Source organism: Schistocerca nitens, chromosome 3 (assembly GCF_023898315.1).
Source record: "Schistocerca nitens isolate TAMUIC-IGC-003100 chromosome 3, iqSchNite1.1, whole genome shotgun sequence".
Taxonomy (NCBI): domain Eukaryota; kingdom Metazoa; phylum Arthropoda; class Insecta; order Orthoptera; family Acrididae; genus Schistocerca; species Schistocerca nitens.
Genome location: NC_064616.1, coordinates 175,969,872 through 175,986,075, shown reverse-complemented (window position 1 = coordinate 175,986,075; position 16,204 = coordinate 175,969,872). Strand labels below are relative to the sequence as shown.

Genomic DNA, 16,204 nt, shown 5'->3' with positions numbered 1-16,204 from the left:
AAGCACCTTCTTGCTTCCCACTGTTGAAGAGCAATTCGGGGATGGCGATTCCATCTTCCAGTACGATGGAGCACCTGTTCATAATGCACGGCTTGCATCGGAGTGGTTACACGACAGTAACATCCCTGTAATTGGCTGGCGTGCACAAAGTCCTGACCTGAATCCTATAGAACACCTTTGAGATGTTTTGGAACGTAGACTGCGTGCCTGGCCTCACCGACCGACATCGATACCTCTCCTCTGTGCACCACTCCGTGAAGAACGGGTTGCCATTCCCCGAGAATCCTTCCAGCACCTGATTGAACGTTTGTCTGCGAGAATGGTAGCTGTTATCAAGGCAAAGGTTGGGCCAACACCATACTGAATTCCAGCATTACCGATGGAGGGCGCCACGGACTTTTAAGCCATTTTCAGCCAGGCGTCCAGATACTTTTGGTCATATAGTGTACGTATATATGTATTTGAGTATGTTCCACATCTCCTCCTGAACCACTTGACGAAACTTGTCACACATATTACTTACGGTCTGGAAATCAGAACTGTGGGGTTAAGGTGGACCTACCTATCAAAGGGGTGCAACTGAGGGGGCAAAAGTGCAAATACCTGCACTTTAGCAATCCAGAAGTTGAGAATGAGAGCATTTAGAGACATACAACAAATTTAACAGAAAATTTCAAACCTTTACGGAACGTTTTCTTAATGATGACCCCAATAAAGTGATGAAAGGAAAAACATTTATTGCTTACTGCATTTTCGCTGTTCTTGCAGTAGATATGCTGCATGACACATGACGTTTTAATTTATTATTTCCTTACTACAACCTCTGTTCACAACATAAATTGTAGACAGCAGCTACATATATCTCTGGACATACCTGCAAAATTGTATTATTACTCAGCACATAGTTTCGGAGGTATGGCGTCATAAACATATAGCTGTGTGAATATGAAACTGCACGGCGAAATTCGGTAGAGATACAGGTGAAATGTATGTACAAATATATGTGAAATACATTAAATTTATGTGAAATATATTTGACATGTGCGCACGTGGGCGAAGCCACGGGTAATCTGCTCATCGTAAACCCTGTAACGATTTCAAGCAAATTTAGTACACATATTAGTTACAATTTGGAAAGAAATATTGGGGAAGACCAACAGCTTCCTATTGAGGAGAGCGTGATAACGTGCAGAGAGAAGGGGTAGGCGGAGATGGACGGACAGCGAGAGGAATGAGGAGATTGGCACAGCAGGAATAGACAGAGCGAGGGGAGAGGGACATGAACGGAGAGGAGAGGAAGAGATGGACAGAGAAACGAAAGAGGAGAAGATGGACTGGGACAGGGGGAGGAAGAGATAGGCAGAGAGATGAGGGACGAGGAGATGAACAGACAGAGGGCGAGGAGGAAGTGGACAGAGAAAGGTGAGAGGAGGAGAGATTGAGAGAGTGTGGAGGGGGGGGGGGGCGAGATGGACAGAGAGAGGAGGAGCAGATTGACAAAGAGAGGTGGAGGAGGAGATGAACAGAGAGAGGGGACGGAGGAGATTAACAGAGAGAGGATGAAGGAGGAGACATACGGAGAGAGGGGGAAGGAGGAGATGGACTAATAGAAGATTAGAGTAAATACATACTTGGCCAACACAAGGTACTCAGCTAGTAAGTTAGTACACAGTTATGAATTCCATGTACAGACTACAGATATTGATGGGACACTGAATAAAAGAAAAGCGGCGTACGTACCTGTTGTCTGTTTTCCTTAGAGTATGGCAGCATTGTTGAAATGTGGAACATTATTTCGTGACCTTCATACATTGTGTAGATTGAGTACTTGCCAGTCATGTCTCCTGTAAACGTAGAAAAGCAGAGTAAATCATGAAGCCACAACGGAAATTTTGGTTATAGTTTCTGGGATGAAGAGAGATGGAGGTAGGAGAGAGAGAGAGAGAGAGAGAGAGAGAGAGAGAGAGAGCTTGTCGCCTCGACGAGTGGAATAGTTCGGCGTGTAACGTGACAATATTGTTGACAGCTGTTCTCGATGTAGCCAACGTGACATGGGGGCGGGGGTTCAGGGTGGTCAAGACGCGTGATTTCAGCGAGTTTCATCTCGACTAGATATTGCGTGCCCGACACGTGGCACACTTCATCTCCTAGGTCGTCACGTCAATTATCTTCCACCTGTCAAGCGTGAACCGTGATGGCCTTCTATACAGGGGACACAGCCACCATACGGATCGTTTCGTATGGGGAATCACGTGTTAATGTCAGGGCTTCCTGCAGAATATCGCTGATTGTAACAAAGGATGCACTAGCTACAATTCAGCACTCGACACGCCAGTATTAGATAACAACTACTGAGCAGCCAGCCCATTCAGAAGTACCTTTTTAAGTATAAGAAATCACTAGCCCACACACGTATTTTTGCTTACTGAACTTCTCGGAGCACTGACAACATGCATCCTGGAACACCTTTATTGATTATTCTAATTATGGGAAAAGGTCGACTAGAATTATGAGTTGTTCTAAATGTTGGTTCACGCCAAAGGCAGGAAAGGAGTATGTCAAAACGCACATACAGCAGTGGAAATCAGTATAAAGGCATGGTCATTTGCAGGAAAATTAACGGTGTGTATTGGAATAGTTGTGCACAGTGTACATGCAACAGCATGATATTCAGTATACCGACAAATGCAGTCAAATGGTATCGCATTTGATGTCAGTAGCACAGTACATAAAGACATCAACGATTTAGGTGGTAGAGGGTGGAACTCGATTAAAGGCAGTCGGCTCTTGCGGCGTTAATGTGTACTACATGTCTATACTGCACATACGAAACGGGCACCATTGGTGCCAGTGTGTGCTGAGTACATAAACCACGGTAGTGACAATGCAGCGCGGGAAAAGAGTTACCAAGTAATAAAAAAGTAAAAATCAGTGTGTACCAGGACATGGGTCTCTCTAATCGTCAAATCGCCAAGAAGTTGTTTCGTTCAAGTACAGTGATTGATTGGGTGCACAATGTGTAGAGAACGTAAAATATTCTCAAAGTGGAAAATTATCTGAAGCATCGCAACGGTTACTTTTGCACAAAGAAAGGGCCACAGACCGTCAGTCTTATTAACCTGTGGCTAATTTATAGTTGCCAGTAGCTGCCAAACGTCTCAGACAAATAGTGTCAAATGACAAACCTCTTGGATTCAAGAAACGACTGCAGAAACCTGCTCTATCACCCAAACATAAACAGAATAGACTGGAGTTTCCTGGAAAGCATACATCATGGACTCCAGAATGTGATAAAGTGATCTTCAGTGATGAGAAGAAGTTTAATTTAGATGGGCCAAATGGATTTCAATGTTATTGTCATTATCTGAGTACAGAGCAGCAGGTAAGAATAAGCAGAAATTTCGGTGGTGGAAGTGTTATGATTTGGTTAACTTCTGCGCTAAAGGTAAATTACACATTCCTTGGCTGAGCACTAAAAAGAACTCTAACATGTACCCTGAGTTCCTAGAGACAGAACTGGTCAAAATTTATAACAACTTAGAGGACGAAGGTCTAATGTCTCAACAAGATAATGCTTCTGTGTATGTTTCTGCTAATACCTTTTGGCTGCACTTAGCCTGGATTTGAACCCCGTGGAATATATTTGTGAAATATTTACAAGGCATGTTTGCTGAAACCGAAGGCAATTTGAAGCCGTATATGAGCTGAAAAGAGCAATACAAGATGAGTGAGCGACAATTTCACCGCAAGAACTACAAACCTTAACAAAATCAATGCCACAGAGAATTTTTGAGGTAGTGGGAAAGAACGGAAGATGGACAAAGTACTAACAATGCAATAACACAATAGGACAGTTTGTGCCTGTATACAAATTTCCAGCTGGGAAATGCAAACGCATTATTTTGTTACTCATTTTGTGAAGGAAACTACGTAATTCGATGATGACTGTTATGTCTTATATGGATCTACTACTTTCATAATAAATTCGCTGCAAGTATGTTTTGGAAATTTTACTTTTACTTTCGTAGGCACCCTGCCTTTATACTGATTTCCACTGCTGTAAATGACATTCGCCAACAGGACGCTCCTCAAGCAGTTACTGGAGATATTTTCATGTGGGGGATGTTTACATGTGATGGTATGGCGGTCCCTTAATATGTTTGACATCTTCTCTCACCAGCGAACGGTATTCGAACAAAGTGCTCGATCATGTGTGTCCTCCTTTCACACACAACAATCCGCGGGACACCGGTATCTTCAAAAAGAAAGTGTACAAACTATTGCTCTCGAATTTTATCAGTGTGTTTTGAGTTTTGCTACACGAAAATGAGGTTTCTTGTGTAGCTTCCAAGGCCACATGGCCTTAGTCATGTTGAACTCATTTGGGGTACGCTTGAGTGAGATGTGTACGCCTTGGTTAAAGGTACAACTATTTTCCATAAGAAGTCGGTGGTCGTTGAGCGGTCATGCATGGGTCCCCAACGATTTTGGTGTGTCGTGGTGACCATGCTGCCAACTTCATCTGAGAGAAAGGGTACTAAGTAGGTCTTCTTTTTCATGGCTCTTACCCTTATCTTCAAGGTGTTGGCATGTTAATTATTGGATTTGGCAAGGTTACTGGTGGAGGGTGGCCTGGTGCACTCCTTGTAGCGATGCCTTAAGGCCGGTTCCCACTAGGGCTGCCGCGCGTCATAACGGCGCGGCAGTGGCGTGGTTGTCATGGAAACGCCGTCAGCGGCGCGGCACAGCAGTGTCTGCGTCGCTGTTTGCACATGTCGAACCGCTGCCGCTGCCGCTGCCGCGTGCCGCGCTGCGGGTCCGCGCCGCCAATCACAGAACTCGCTGAGCCTGACTTTAGGTATGGAACCCCGGGCCACACGAACTTTCGCCAAACCGCTGGCGCGGACGCGGCGGCAGCTATGAAATACTTATCATCCGATTTCAAGGAAACTATTCGGTAGAATAATTTGATTCTTGTGCATGTTACAGCCTGATATCTTCTCTCAATGAACGACCGAATTTCTTTTCGTTATTCGTCGTGGTTACTTGCTATATCACATTTACGTAAACAATTACACGAAATTTTAATGAGTGCGTGGACTTTGCGTGCAGTTCATTTTTGGTAATACATTATTGCGTATGAAATTTAGTCAACATATCGAAATTGTTTTTAAAGTTGAGAGCAGAACGATAGCTATGACCATTCTCGAGATACTGAATGATATGTCGGCGGACGGGCTGTGCGGTGACCGCGTGCGGGTCGCTATCGATGCGACCGATACTTCGTCCTGCTCGTCGTAAACCATGTGGTTATATCAATGCAAGTTTCGTAAACGGTTCAAAAAATCGAAACGTGTTTTTTTGCAAACGATAACTTGTAAAAAGTCATCTATTTCGACTCATGATAAATATCCTAAATCTATTTATTTACCGAGATACGAAAGTAACTACAATTAAAAAGACTGGATAGATAAATTTTTTTAAACGGCATTTAATGGCATGTGGAATGTGAAGTTAAACCGAAACTAATTTGCTGGTATGTCTTAAGATGTAATTTGCTAAGTATCTACAGCAATTGATTATTTCCTTTGGTAAGTAACAAACGTTTTTCTCTTGATCCAGTGTACTTTATTTGTTTACGACGCGTTTCGCCTTTTACTTTAAGGCATCTTCGGTGGAGTATAGAATGATTCAGTTTTGTTTTGATATGTGATACTTGCAGATTATAAAACAGTTCACATCTTTTTTACGTGAATAACTGATTACTTACAGTGAATCGAGTTTTTGGCGGACATCTGCGTTTCCCCTCACCTGGTCACATGCTGGAGGTTGAACTAAAACTTAGCTTATGGAACATAAGCACATTTTCATGGTCGCTCTTTTTTCTTCTGTCACTAGCTGTAGACATTTTACCAAAAACTCTGATTTAAAGTCGTAACTACAGTGTGTTCACCTCATGTCCCTTCCTGTTTGCTTTGTTTATGTACATGTTGCCAACCTAAAGAATTATAAGCCGAAATCCTGTGTCCCTGTGTTTTATCGATGGCATCTCCAGAGCTTCAAAGAATGTTTAAATTAAGATTGTCAAAGCCTTTCTCTAAACATGCGAATGCTGTAAATACAGTTTCGCAGTTCTTCAGTCTGTCTACTTAGCTAAGTGGTAGGATCAGTATTGCTTGCGTGTTCAGATATTTCACTGGAATCTAACATTGTGCTTATGATAGTTTGTATAACCCCTCCCCCTCTCCTCTCTACATATTTCTTCCACTTTCTAGCCTTCTCTTATTTGCTTAGTTCTGGCTTGCCAAATGAGTTCTTGACAGTTGCTTCTCCTTTGAGCAAAATTTTCTTTCTTCTTTCTCATTTTCATTCTCCTATGTTTTCTAAGTGCAAAATCCGGAGTTACTGCAAAAATACTTCTTCGTAGTACAGATAATTTTATACAGTTATACATTTAACTATTTAGGTTTGAAGATGCTAATAAAGGCCAATGACGAATTTTCTCTCTGTCAGTTAACTGTTATTTTTATCATTTCAACTTATGAGAACTGCATGAAATTTTGGAGGCACCTTTTTTTAGTTGCAGTTGATCACTAAGACTGCTGTCAGGCTTATTGTAAAATGTGGTTGTTTATTTCTAATTCCTCTAACGAATTCATTTGTAATCCCTTTTTGGTAAAATGTAATACCTCTAAGTTTTCTTCGATGCTTATCTCCGTGTTGAGCTAAGTGAGTAGCGAAAGTTGACTTATTTAGGTCTGACATTTATAAACTAAATTGTTGTGTGTGCCTCAAATTTTACGCTGGATAAGCTGGCGGAAGTTTCAACGTACAATACCGTGAACACATGGATAATCTCAGACTAAAAACCTAGGTAAGTCAACTTTCGCTGCTCTCTTACTCCAGCACGTAAACAGCTTCAAAATTTCATGCAGTTCCCCGTAAGTTGAAATTGTAAAAATAACAATTAACTGACAGAGAGAAAATTCGCCATTGGCCGTTACCAGCACCTTGAAATCTAAATAGTTAAATGTATAACTGTATAAAATTACATGTTTGATGCCAATCGGTATACATATCACTTTCTTCGATACATCAAATCAGCAGCCGATGTAAACAAATGTGTCCGCCATCTTGTGTTTAGTTCTGTCCAATGGTCAGCATGGATCGTAAAAGAAAATCAAACCTCTGTCTTGTGATATGTAAAGGATGGCTTTTAGTGAAGTAAGCACAATGTATAGAGCACATGTAAGTGTAAAATTATGAAATCACGAAATTTGCGTCCTAAAATATAACAAAGAAATCAACGCTATCATCTGACGATGGGCCCAGGCCCGAAACTAGTAATGGTACAATAAAATCATTTAAAATTTTTTTAAAAATCTTGTGCCTGGTTGCAGTATTTACCACAGTGCAATAATTATCTTTCAGCTTTCAAAAGTATTACTTTAAAATTAATTTTATTAGTTTATTGAGTTGAACAGCAGTTGGTATTAATTTCTTCATGTCTGTTATATTCAGCAGCGTTATAAGGTTAGCAGTGTTTAAACTTTGAGCGTTTCTTCCTTTTGCGCAATTGTGTTATTTGCAACAGAGTGCTTGTCGCGGCTAGATGTATGTGGAAATAACAGCAACGTGTAATGCCTATAGGATTTCAGAAATTGTTTTATGTAACAAGATATCAACAGTGCCGATAGCACGTGACTCTCTCGTCCATCTAAGTCGTAAAATCTAAAATATGAATTATCATAATGGCAATTGTGTGCTGTAAGGCTCTCTAAGTGAAATGTTCGGAAGAACTTTTTGAATAATGTACAATGCTTACTGACAAGATATCAGTGTTAAATTCAGACTATGCTACAATTGTAACGCTATCATTTGTTGTGTGACTGATATGGACGATGTGAATGATATGACAGCGAACTGCAACAATCACCAACAATTTTATCAAATGGCAGGCTAGCAAACTTAAGAATAACTCTTCTATACAAATTTTCATGTAGTATTAAGTTAGATAACGAACGTATTGGAGACAGAATTTATTAACAGGAAGGATGGTTTCGTCACAGTATAGCGTTATTTATGGAAAGGTCGATAATCCATTTCCGTGGCAACGTTTATCTTTATTTTTGGGTTTTTTATTGTCACTGTTGTAATCCAAAATATTTTACTACTTACGTTTGGCATTTTTGCACATACATGTATGTTCATGAGGAAATATGTATATTCGCTAGTGTGAAAATTAGCAATCTCCTGTTTGACTCAGTTTAACAATTGAACTTTTATGTACAGGTTCTCAAGAAGTATTGCATTGACTATACGTAACAGGAAGTTCTCTGTGGACGTTCACTTGCTTCTTTTCTCGTCCAGCATCGGCCCAATCGGTATATTTTACTTCGAGCAGTTGCACGTCCATCATGCCTTGTGAATATAGTTGTATAATTGGACCCACTTCATCACACAGTGGTAGATCTTTCACTAGATAATATTTTCATGCCGTTAAAGGACTGCTGTTTCTCTCAATTTCTACTATTTCTTCGTTGTTTGGATCTCGATGATTATCTGGCTATGTCTGCTGTAGAGTGTGTGTAAACTCATTGGTATAATATACAACGGTTATTAGAATCAGCCTAATCTCATTGGTACGTGATAATTTCTGTTTTACCTAGAATACATTCTAAATACTGAGTTAGAAAGTTATACAATTCCTTTACTCTGATTAACAAACTCCTACTAATGTCTACGAGAATTACAGCGGCTTTTTCTGAAGTCTATTCTCTAGTTGTCTGCTTGATTTATTGAGTCACTTCTCAGAGCCAGTAGTGTTGTCCTCTTAGATGAACATGAACAAGTGCAGCAGTCAAGTGAAAGATCTAAGCTGCCTTACCGGCATAAATGCAGCTTGAAAGTAATTATAGATTGTACCATTTGAACGAGTGACAACTAAAAAAAATGGTTCAAATGGCTCTGAGCACTATGAGACTTAACATCTGAGGTCATCAGTCCCCTAGAACTTAGAACTACTTAAACCTAACTAACCTAAGGACATCACATACATCTATACCCGAGGCAGGATTCGAACCTGCGACCGTAGCAGTCACGCGGTTCCTGACTGAAGTGCATAGAACCGCTCGGCCGTCGCGGCCGGCGACAACCAAACGTTTATTACTAATTTTCTTGAAAATCACAGCTGTTTGAGTTATTCTACAAAGTAATGTTAATTTTAAAACACACCTTTAACATCCAGGCCACCACGATATCTGTCCCATCCACGGAGGCGAACCTGGTCTCCGAGAAGATTTATGAATCTGTTGAAATCGTCGCTTCCAAATTCTGGAACAGGAGAAAGTCATGAATAAATACATGTTTCCTGCAGGGACTTCGCTTGTATGAAAGGCAGTAAGCAACGTAAAATATGTATAATTTTAGACAATTATTATTGTGCCAAACACAAAATTTCCTTTTACATAATTCCAAAGTCTTAATTCTCTAGTGAACATTAAACAGATTTAATTACCAATATTTCTCCACAATGTTAGGTACTTGCGTCAGAAAACTTATTTCCTGATTTCGAGCCCAGCCCCACTTTTAGGCAGCAGTGAACAATATCTTAAATTGGACCGTGGAGGAAAGAATAGGCTAATTGAGACTTGGAGAATACGTAGACTTTATACTTGTTTCTAACAAGATTTTCAGCTGAAGCATTTTAAGTTAATCACAAGGTAGTGGTTTAAGCTACTCGCATTCTCTTATGAAGCATTTTCAATCAACTTCCGTCGATCTGACAAAGTAATTAATTGCATTGAGCAAAAGTGAGATTCAGAATTTGGCTACTTGAGGCGGCTGCTTTGGACCTACAACGATGACCGTAAACTAGGAAGGTAGCACGTACAGTGAAGCACTTGTTTCTATAAATTAATACAAATAAGCTTAAAAATATGTCACCTGGTATGAATATATTTGTGAAGTAAAATATAATAATTTACGTATTTCGGCTCAATCCTTGTATCCACACGCCGTAAACAGCCAATAGTATTTTAAATATTGCTAAACAACGAATGGAGTGTGCGAACTGTACATGTGGTAGAATATAATCGTTTTTAAGGAAATTTTCGATTTAACGTGAATTGGTTTCACTATGTTGAGGAATTACGTTTAGATACATCCATGAAAAGTGAAGTGACCAACTAGCTTGCGACTGAGCCAGATCAAGGAAACAATATCTTACAGTAAATGTTATCGTCTTATTTGAGGTAAAAAGCAGGAAAGAAAATATACAGCTACAGTAATATTTAAGATTAGAAACGGAGAAACTGAAATCTGAAAAGTTAAAGGAATGTGTTTATAATATTAATGGAATTTTCCATCCATATTTGGCAGAACACGATAATACTCACAAAGATCATCAGACTTTTCTTTATTTTCTCACAAAGTCATTTACATCTTCTCAGACCATCCTCATGTGAGAACAGTTACATCTTCACATAACCAAAGCATACAATTCATGTAAGTGGCAGTTAAATGAAGACGAGACACACGGAAAAATAAGTAAACTGTTTATTATTTTAAAAGTAATTACCGGAACTGTGAATAAATTTATCCCACTGTGAGACAAGACGATCACGGAACGATTTTGGGGTTGACTACGGAAGCACGATCCTACCCAAGTGTGCACCTCTTCGTCCGAAGCAAATCGACGGGTACCAGTGTCTTCCTTCATGGATCCAAAAATATGGAAATCATATGGAGAGAGATCGTGACTGTACGGAGGATGTATAACGGCTTCAAGGCGAAACATCTGCAGCGTATTAAAAACATCGCTGACAAAATTTGGACAGGCATTATCCCGCAACAGAATTATTTCACTGACGAAGCGCCACTCAACTCAGAGGTGTCGAAATAACTGCCTGTTACTCCGGTGCCTAGCAGTAATGACTCTCTACAGGTACATTTTTAAAGTGCTCGACGAAGGTGCATGGATGGCACCAAGGGTGTTGTCGTACTGGTGAGTCTTACAGGGACCTTAGAGGGACGCTGAAAAAGCGTAAACACCCTTTACTGCTTCGGGTCACGTTCAGTTGTCAAATGGTTCAAATGGATCTGAGCACTATGGGACTTAACATCTGAGGTCATCAGTCCCCTAGAACTTAGAACTACTTAAAGCTAACTAACCTAAGGACATCACACACATCCATGCCCGAGGCAGGATGCAAACCTGCGACCGTAGCAGTCACGCGGTTCCGGACTTAAGCGCCTAGTATCGCTCGGCCACAGCGGCCGGCCGTTCAGTTGTAATCGTATGGATTTGAACGGTCCCTCACATAAACTTCTGAGCTCTGGTCGTCTTTTCGCATGTGTCGACATCTTGCTGTCTGCAGCGTCACCGAGGCTGGGGCTGACATCATTAGACGCATCATTAGAGAGAAAGGTTGTCGACACCTTTGAGTCGAAATTCGAATTTCTGCGTCGCAATGGGAGACAACTGCGGGATTTTGCAAAAGTGACCCTTCAATTACGTTGCGCAGTGTACATTGATACTCTACGATTCACACTTAAGTGCTTGGCAGAGATTTCATGGAAACACTTTCAGACTACTTCTCGACCTTTTTATTCTCGGATACCACGTGGGAAAATAAACACCTAAATCTTTCCGTGCGAGTTTTCATTTCTCTTATTTTATTATCATAGCCATTTATCCATACGTAGGTGGAAGTCAACAAAATATTTTCGCATTCTGAGACGAAAACTGGTGATTGAAATTTCGTGAAAAGATCTATCCTCAATGAAAAAGTTTTTGTTTTAATGTTTGCAGTCAGACTCACTTTTCACAGCCATGGCACACTTTCCACTACCCACGATAATAGAAAACGAGCAGCCGTCCTTTGAAATTTTTCGATGTCCTCCGTCAATCCTATCTCGTAAGGATCCCATACCGTGCAGTAAAGCTTCAGAAGAGGACGGACAAGCGTAGTGAATGCAATCTGTTTAGTAGATCTGTTGCATCTTCGAAGTGTTTATCCAATAAAACGCAGTCTTTTGTTCGTCTTCCCACATTTTTCAGTGTAATGGTTCTAATTTAAGTTGTCCGTAACTATTGTCCTTAGGTATTTAGTTGAAATTCACCATTTAATTTTTTCGTGATTTATCGTCTAATCGAAATTTAACGGATTTTTTTTTAGTACTCATGTGGATGATCTCACACTGTTTATTGTTAAGGATCAAGTGCCACTTTTGGCACCAAACGAACTGCAATGGTCAGTAGAGAAATGTGGAACACTAAATTTGATAGGGAATTACTGACTGAAAAGAAAACTTCCACTACAATTTGTCTGAAAATATTTAGTTGTGCCGTGGCCTCGTCTTAGCAGGTAATTAAGTAAATGAAGATGAAAAGACACCTCGCCCCTTGTGGTCCGTTTGTAATGCACTCGTTCCTGACATTACTATAAAAGACAAACGATGTTAAAAAATTACTTTAGCGTACAAATATATGAGGAAAGTTACAAATATTGATGCTAATACTATGTACTAAGTGCATAAACGTCACCATATTATTAGAGAATTGAGAACAAAAACGTTGAAAGTTTCCACGTTAACGCATTACGAAACAAGGTGATTGTTTAATACAACGAATCGTTACTAACGGATGCTTTCAATGCAATATTAATGCACCGTATGGTGCGATATAGCTGTTGAATGAAGTACTCACAACAACATCTTCAGAATCTGTTTTTTTTTTTTTTTGAAAGTCATATAGCGACTGGTCTATAACTCCTTAAGTATTGGACTGCGAATAAACTTTGCTGATATTTGCAGCGATTTAGTGATTCTGCTGTTAAAATGTTCTATTAGCCCAACATTTCTGTCTTATCGTATCACACCTATACTTACAATATAAATACAATTACACTTTGGTGTACGTATGTTGTATGTTAACCGGGGACCTAGAAACGACGGAGAGGCTCCGTCCCCGCCGCAGCCGCAGTGGTCCACAACCCCACCACGACTACCGCAGTCCACTTCACTCCTCCGCCACCCCACACCGAACCCAGGGTTATTGTGCGGTTCGGCCCCCGGTGGACCCCCCAGGGAACGTCTCATACCAGACGAGTGTAACCCCTATGTTTGCGTGGTAGAGTAATGGTGGTGTACGCGTACGTGGAGGACTTGTTTGCGCAGCAATCGCCGACATAGTGTAACTGAGGCGGAATAAGGGGAACCAGCCCGCATTCGCCGAGGCACATGGAAAACCGCCTAAAAACCATCCACAGACTGGCCGGTTCACCGGACCTCGACACAAATCCGCCGGGCGGATTCGTGCCGGGGGACTAGGCGCTCCTTCCCGCCCGGAAAGCCGTGCGTTAGACTGCACGGCCAACCGGGCGGGCTACACTTTGATGTAATCATATATACATGGATGTTATTTTGTACCGCTACATAAAAGAACTTAGCTTCTATGAAGAATATGCACGCTTCAACATATGTTTACTAACACTGAACCATAGTGTGCTTTATTTTGAAGTACAGTTCGTGAAGAGTGAGACGTTCTCAGTACGCAACAAAAAATGTAAAGGAGTTTAATACCAGATGGATTAAAATTCATAAACTATTTGTTGTCTGTCGGTAATGATTTTATGAGAGTACAGTAACGTTAAAGATAGTTATAGGAGGTGGATAAAGGAAAACCGGCCGAAGTGGCCGTGCGGTTAAAGGCGCTGCAGTCTGGAACCGCAAGACCGCTACGGTCGCAGGTTCGAATCCTGCCTCGGGCATGGATGTTTGTGATGTCCTTAGGTTAGTTAGGTTTAACTAGTTCTAAGTTCTGGGGGACTAATGACCTCAGCAGTTGAGTCCCATAGTGCTCAGAGCCATTTGAACCATTTTTTTGATAAAGGAAACACCAAAAACACAACACATTACCATGGCTAATATGGTGTAGGACAATATTCGGCGTTCAAAACAGCTTCCAGTCGTCCAGGAATGGATAAACACAGGTCCCGAATGGTTTTCAAGGAGGGAATCTTATACCACTCTTCGTGCAAAATAGTGACAAGTCCATATAACGATGATGGAGCTGGATAGCGATCACGTATCCTACAGTCCAACGTAGGCCACAAACGTTCAATGATATTGAGACCTGGTTACTGGTGATCAGGGGATATGAGATAGTTCACCTTCGTGCTCACAAAACCACTGCTGGACGATGCGAGCTGTGAGAAAAGGGGCCCTATCGTCTTGGTACACAGTATCGGCAGTGGAGAACAAACGTTGTACAACGGGATGGATCTGATCGACCAAAATGGACACACAATCTTCGGCAGTAATGCGACCTTGGACAGTAACCATGGGGCCCATGGAATACCACAATATGGCTGCCCAAATCATAACCGACCCACCCATATTTCACTCTTGGGACGTAAACTCGGCCAGAAGCTGAAAACAGTGTGCAACAAAACTCATTCGACCAACTGATTTCCTTCCACTGCTGCACAGTTCAAGTTTTATGGCTTCGGCATCACATTTTCCTGTTACGGCCATTTGTATCAATGATAAGTGATTTCGGAATTCCAGCTCGCTATGCAGTTCACACCTAATGGAGCTCCCTTCGTGTTGTTTTGGTGCTGACAGGGTTCGCGACTGCGATACTCAGTTCTGCAGTGACTTTTGAAGTTGTCGTCCCTTATTTTTCGCCACTATCCTCTTCAAAGACCGTCCGCCACGATCACTCAACACTCACTTTCGTCCACGTTGGGACGTAGCGGATGATGTTTTTCCGCTTGCTCTGTATGCGACAAAAATCTTCGACATAGTTCCTCTTAAAACATAAAACACTTCGGCTACCTTGGTAACAGAAGCTCCCAGCATACGAACACCAATAATGTGGCCACGTTCGAATTCAGGAACCTCTGACACAATGCATTCACAACTACGCAGAAAACCGTTATAACAACTACTGAAACTTGCGGCATATTGAGGACATTGTACAGGTATCGCTTGTGGTCAAATGCAACAGCGCAACCTGCAGGCTCGGTTAGCATCTGCATTTATTTTCCAGTCAGCATTTCTCGCGGTCTTTCCATATTTTTGTCCACCCTCTGTATAAGTAAAACACCCAATATAAACAGTTTTGATAGTAAATAACGGCAACGGCCTTGCCGCAGTGGTTACACCGGTTCCCGTGAGATCACCGAAGTTAAACGCTGTCGGGCGTGGTCGGCACTTGGATGGGTGACCATCTAGGCCGCCCTGCGCTGTTGCCATTTTTCGGGGTGCACTCAGCCTCATGATGCCAATTGAGGAGCTACTCGACCGAATATTAGCGGCTTCGGTCAAGAACACCATCTTACGACCTGGAGAGCGGTGTGCTGACCCCACGCCCCTCCTATACGCATCCTCCACCGAGGATGACACGACGGTCGGATGGTCCCGGTTGGCCACTCGTGGCCTGAAGACGGAGTGCCTTTTTTGGTAGTAAATAACAGATGCATAAGACACAATGTTTTACGGTACTGAGCACAGGGACCCATTGGTATTTCACTTTCTTATGAAAGATTTCGTCAGTACTGAATTCATTATGCAAGAAATGGTGAGGAAATTATCACGGGAAAAGAGGCAAATATCGCTGTTTGAAATTAAATGTTACGCTGTTGCGGTGACTGATACTGGTAACAGAAAAGAAATCTGAAGTATTCATCCAATATTTCGTTTGGGAACCGTACACTAATTTTCAAGTTACAACTGTACTTTTACCTCTGACTTTTAATGTCTTGTGTATTAAATATCTGTTTGTTCTTTTGATTTTCAGCAGTCCTGGTGGGACTGTGTTAATATATGCCATATAGGTGTGACATGACGTGATACGTATTAACTTTTATGCTGAAATTATGGTTATTAATCGAAACTGGTAGTGGTAATAAAGGACAGATGGACAATTTACATAGAGGTTCACATACTTATGTCAAGGCGCAATTCGCGCTTGCTTATGTTTGAAAGGTGAAACACACAGTAAATATGGAATCAGGCAACAGTTAGTTAGATAATTATCTGCTCCATCTCAGACAATGATCAGTGGGGTAAAGGAATAAAAGTAAAATCTTGTGTTTAATTCCTAACGTGTTCCAGTACAACTTAAAATTTCTGTTAATTGGTAGTGATACAAGTGGTCACACCCAAAACAAAATTACGAATTTAACATCTCGTCAGT

The 16,204-nt window shown here is 41.3% G+C and overlaps 1 protein-coding gene and 1 pseudogene across 1 annotated transcript in view; one reads left to right on the top strand and one right to left on the bottom strand.

The window, feature by feature from the left end:
- The window catches only part of LOC126249132 (GTPase-activating Rap/Ran-GAP domain-like protein 3), a 334,020-nt gene that overhangs the window by 163,184 nt on the left and 154,632 nt on the right, over positions 1 to 16,204 (bottom strand). Inside the window, exons 10-11 of the mRNA XM_049950784.1 lie at positions 9,235 to 9,333; positions 1,741 to 1,844 (exon numbers count right to left, since the gene is read on the bottom strand). Coding sequence (XP_049806741.1) covers positions 1,741 to 1,844; positions 9,235 to 9,333 — 203 coding nt within the window. The remainder of the gene's footprint in view (positions 1 to 1,740; positions 1,845 to 9,234; positions 9,334 to 16,204) is intronic.
- Positions 15,143 to 15,260, top strand: LOC126250197 (5S ribosomal RNA; annotated as a pseudogene).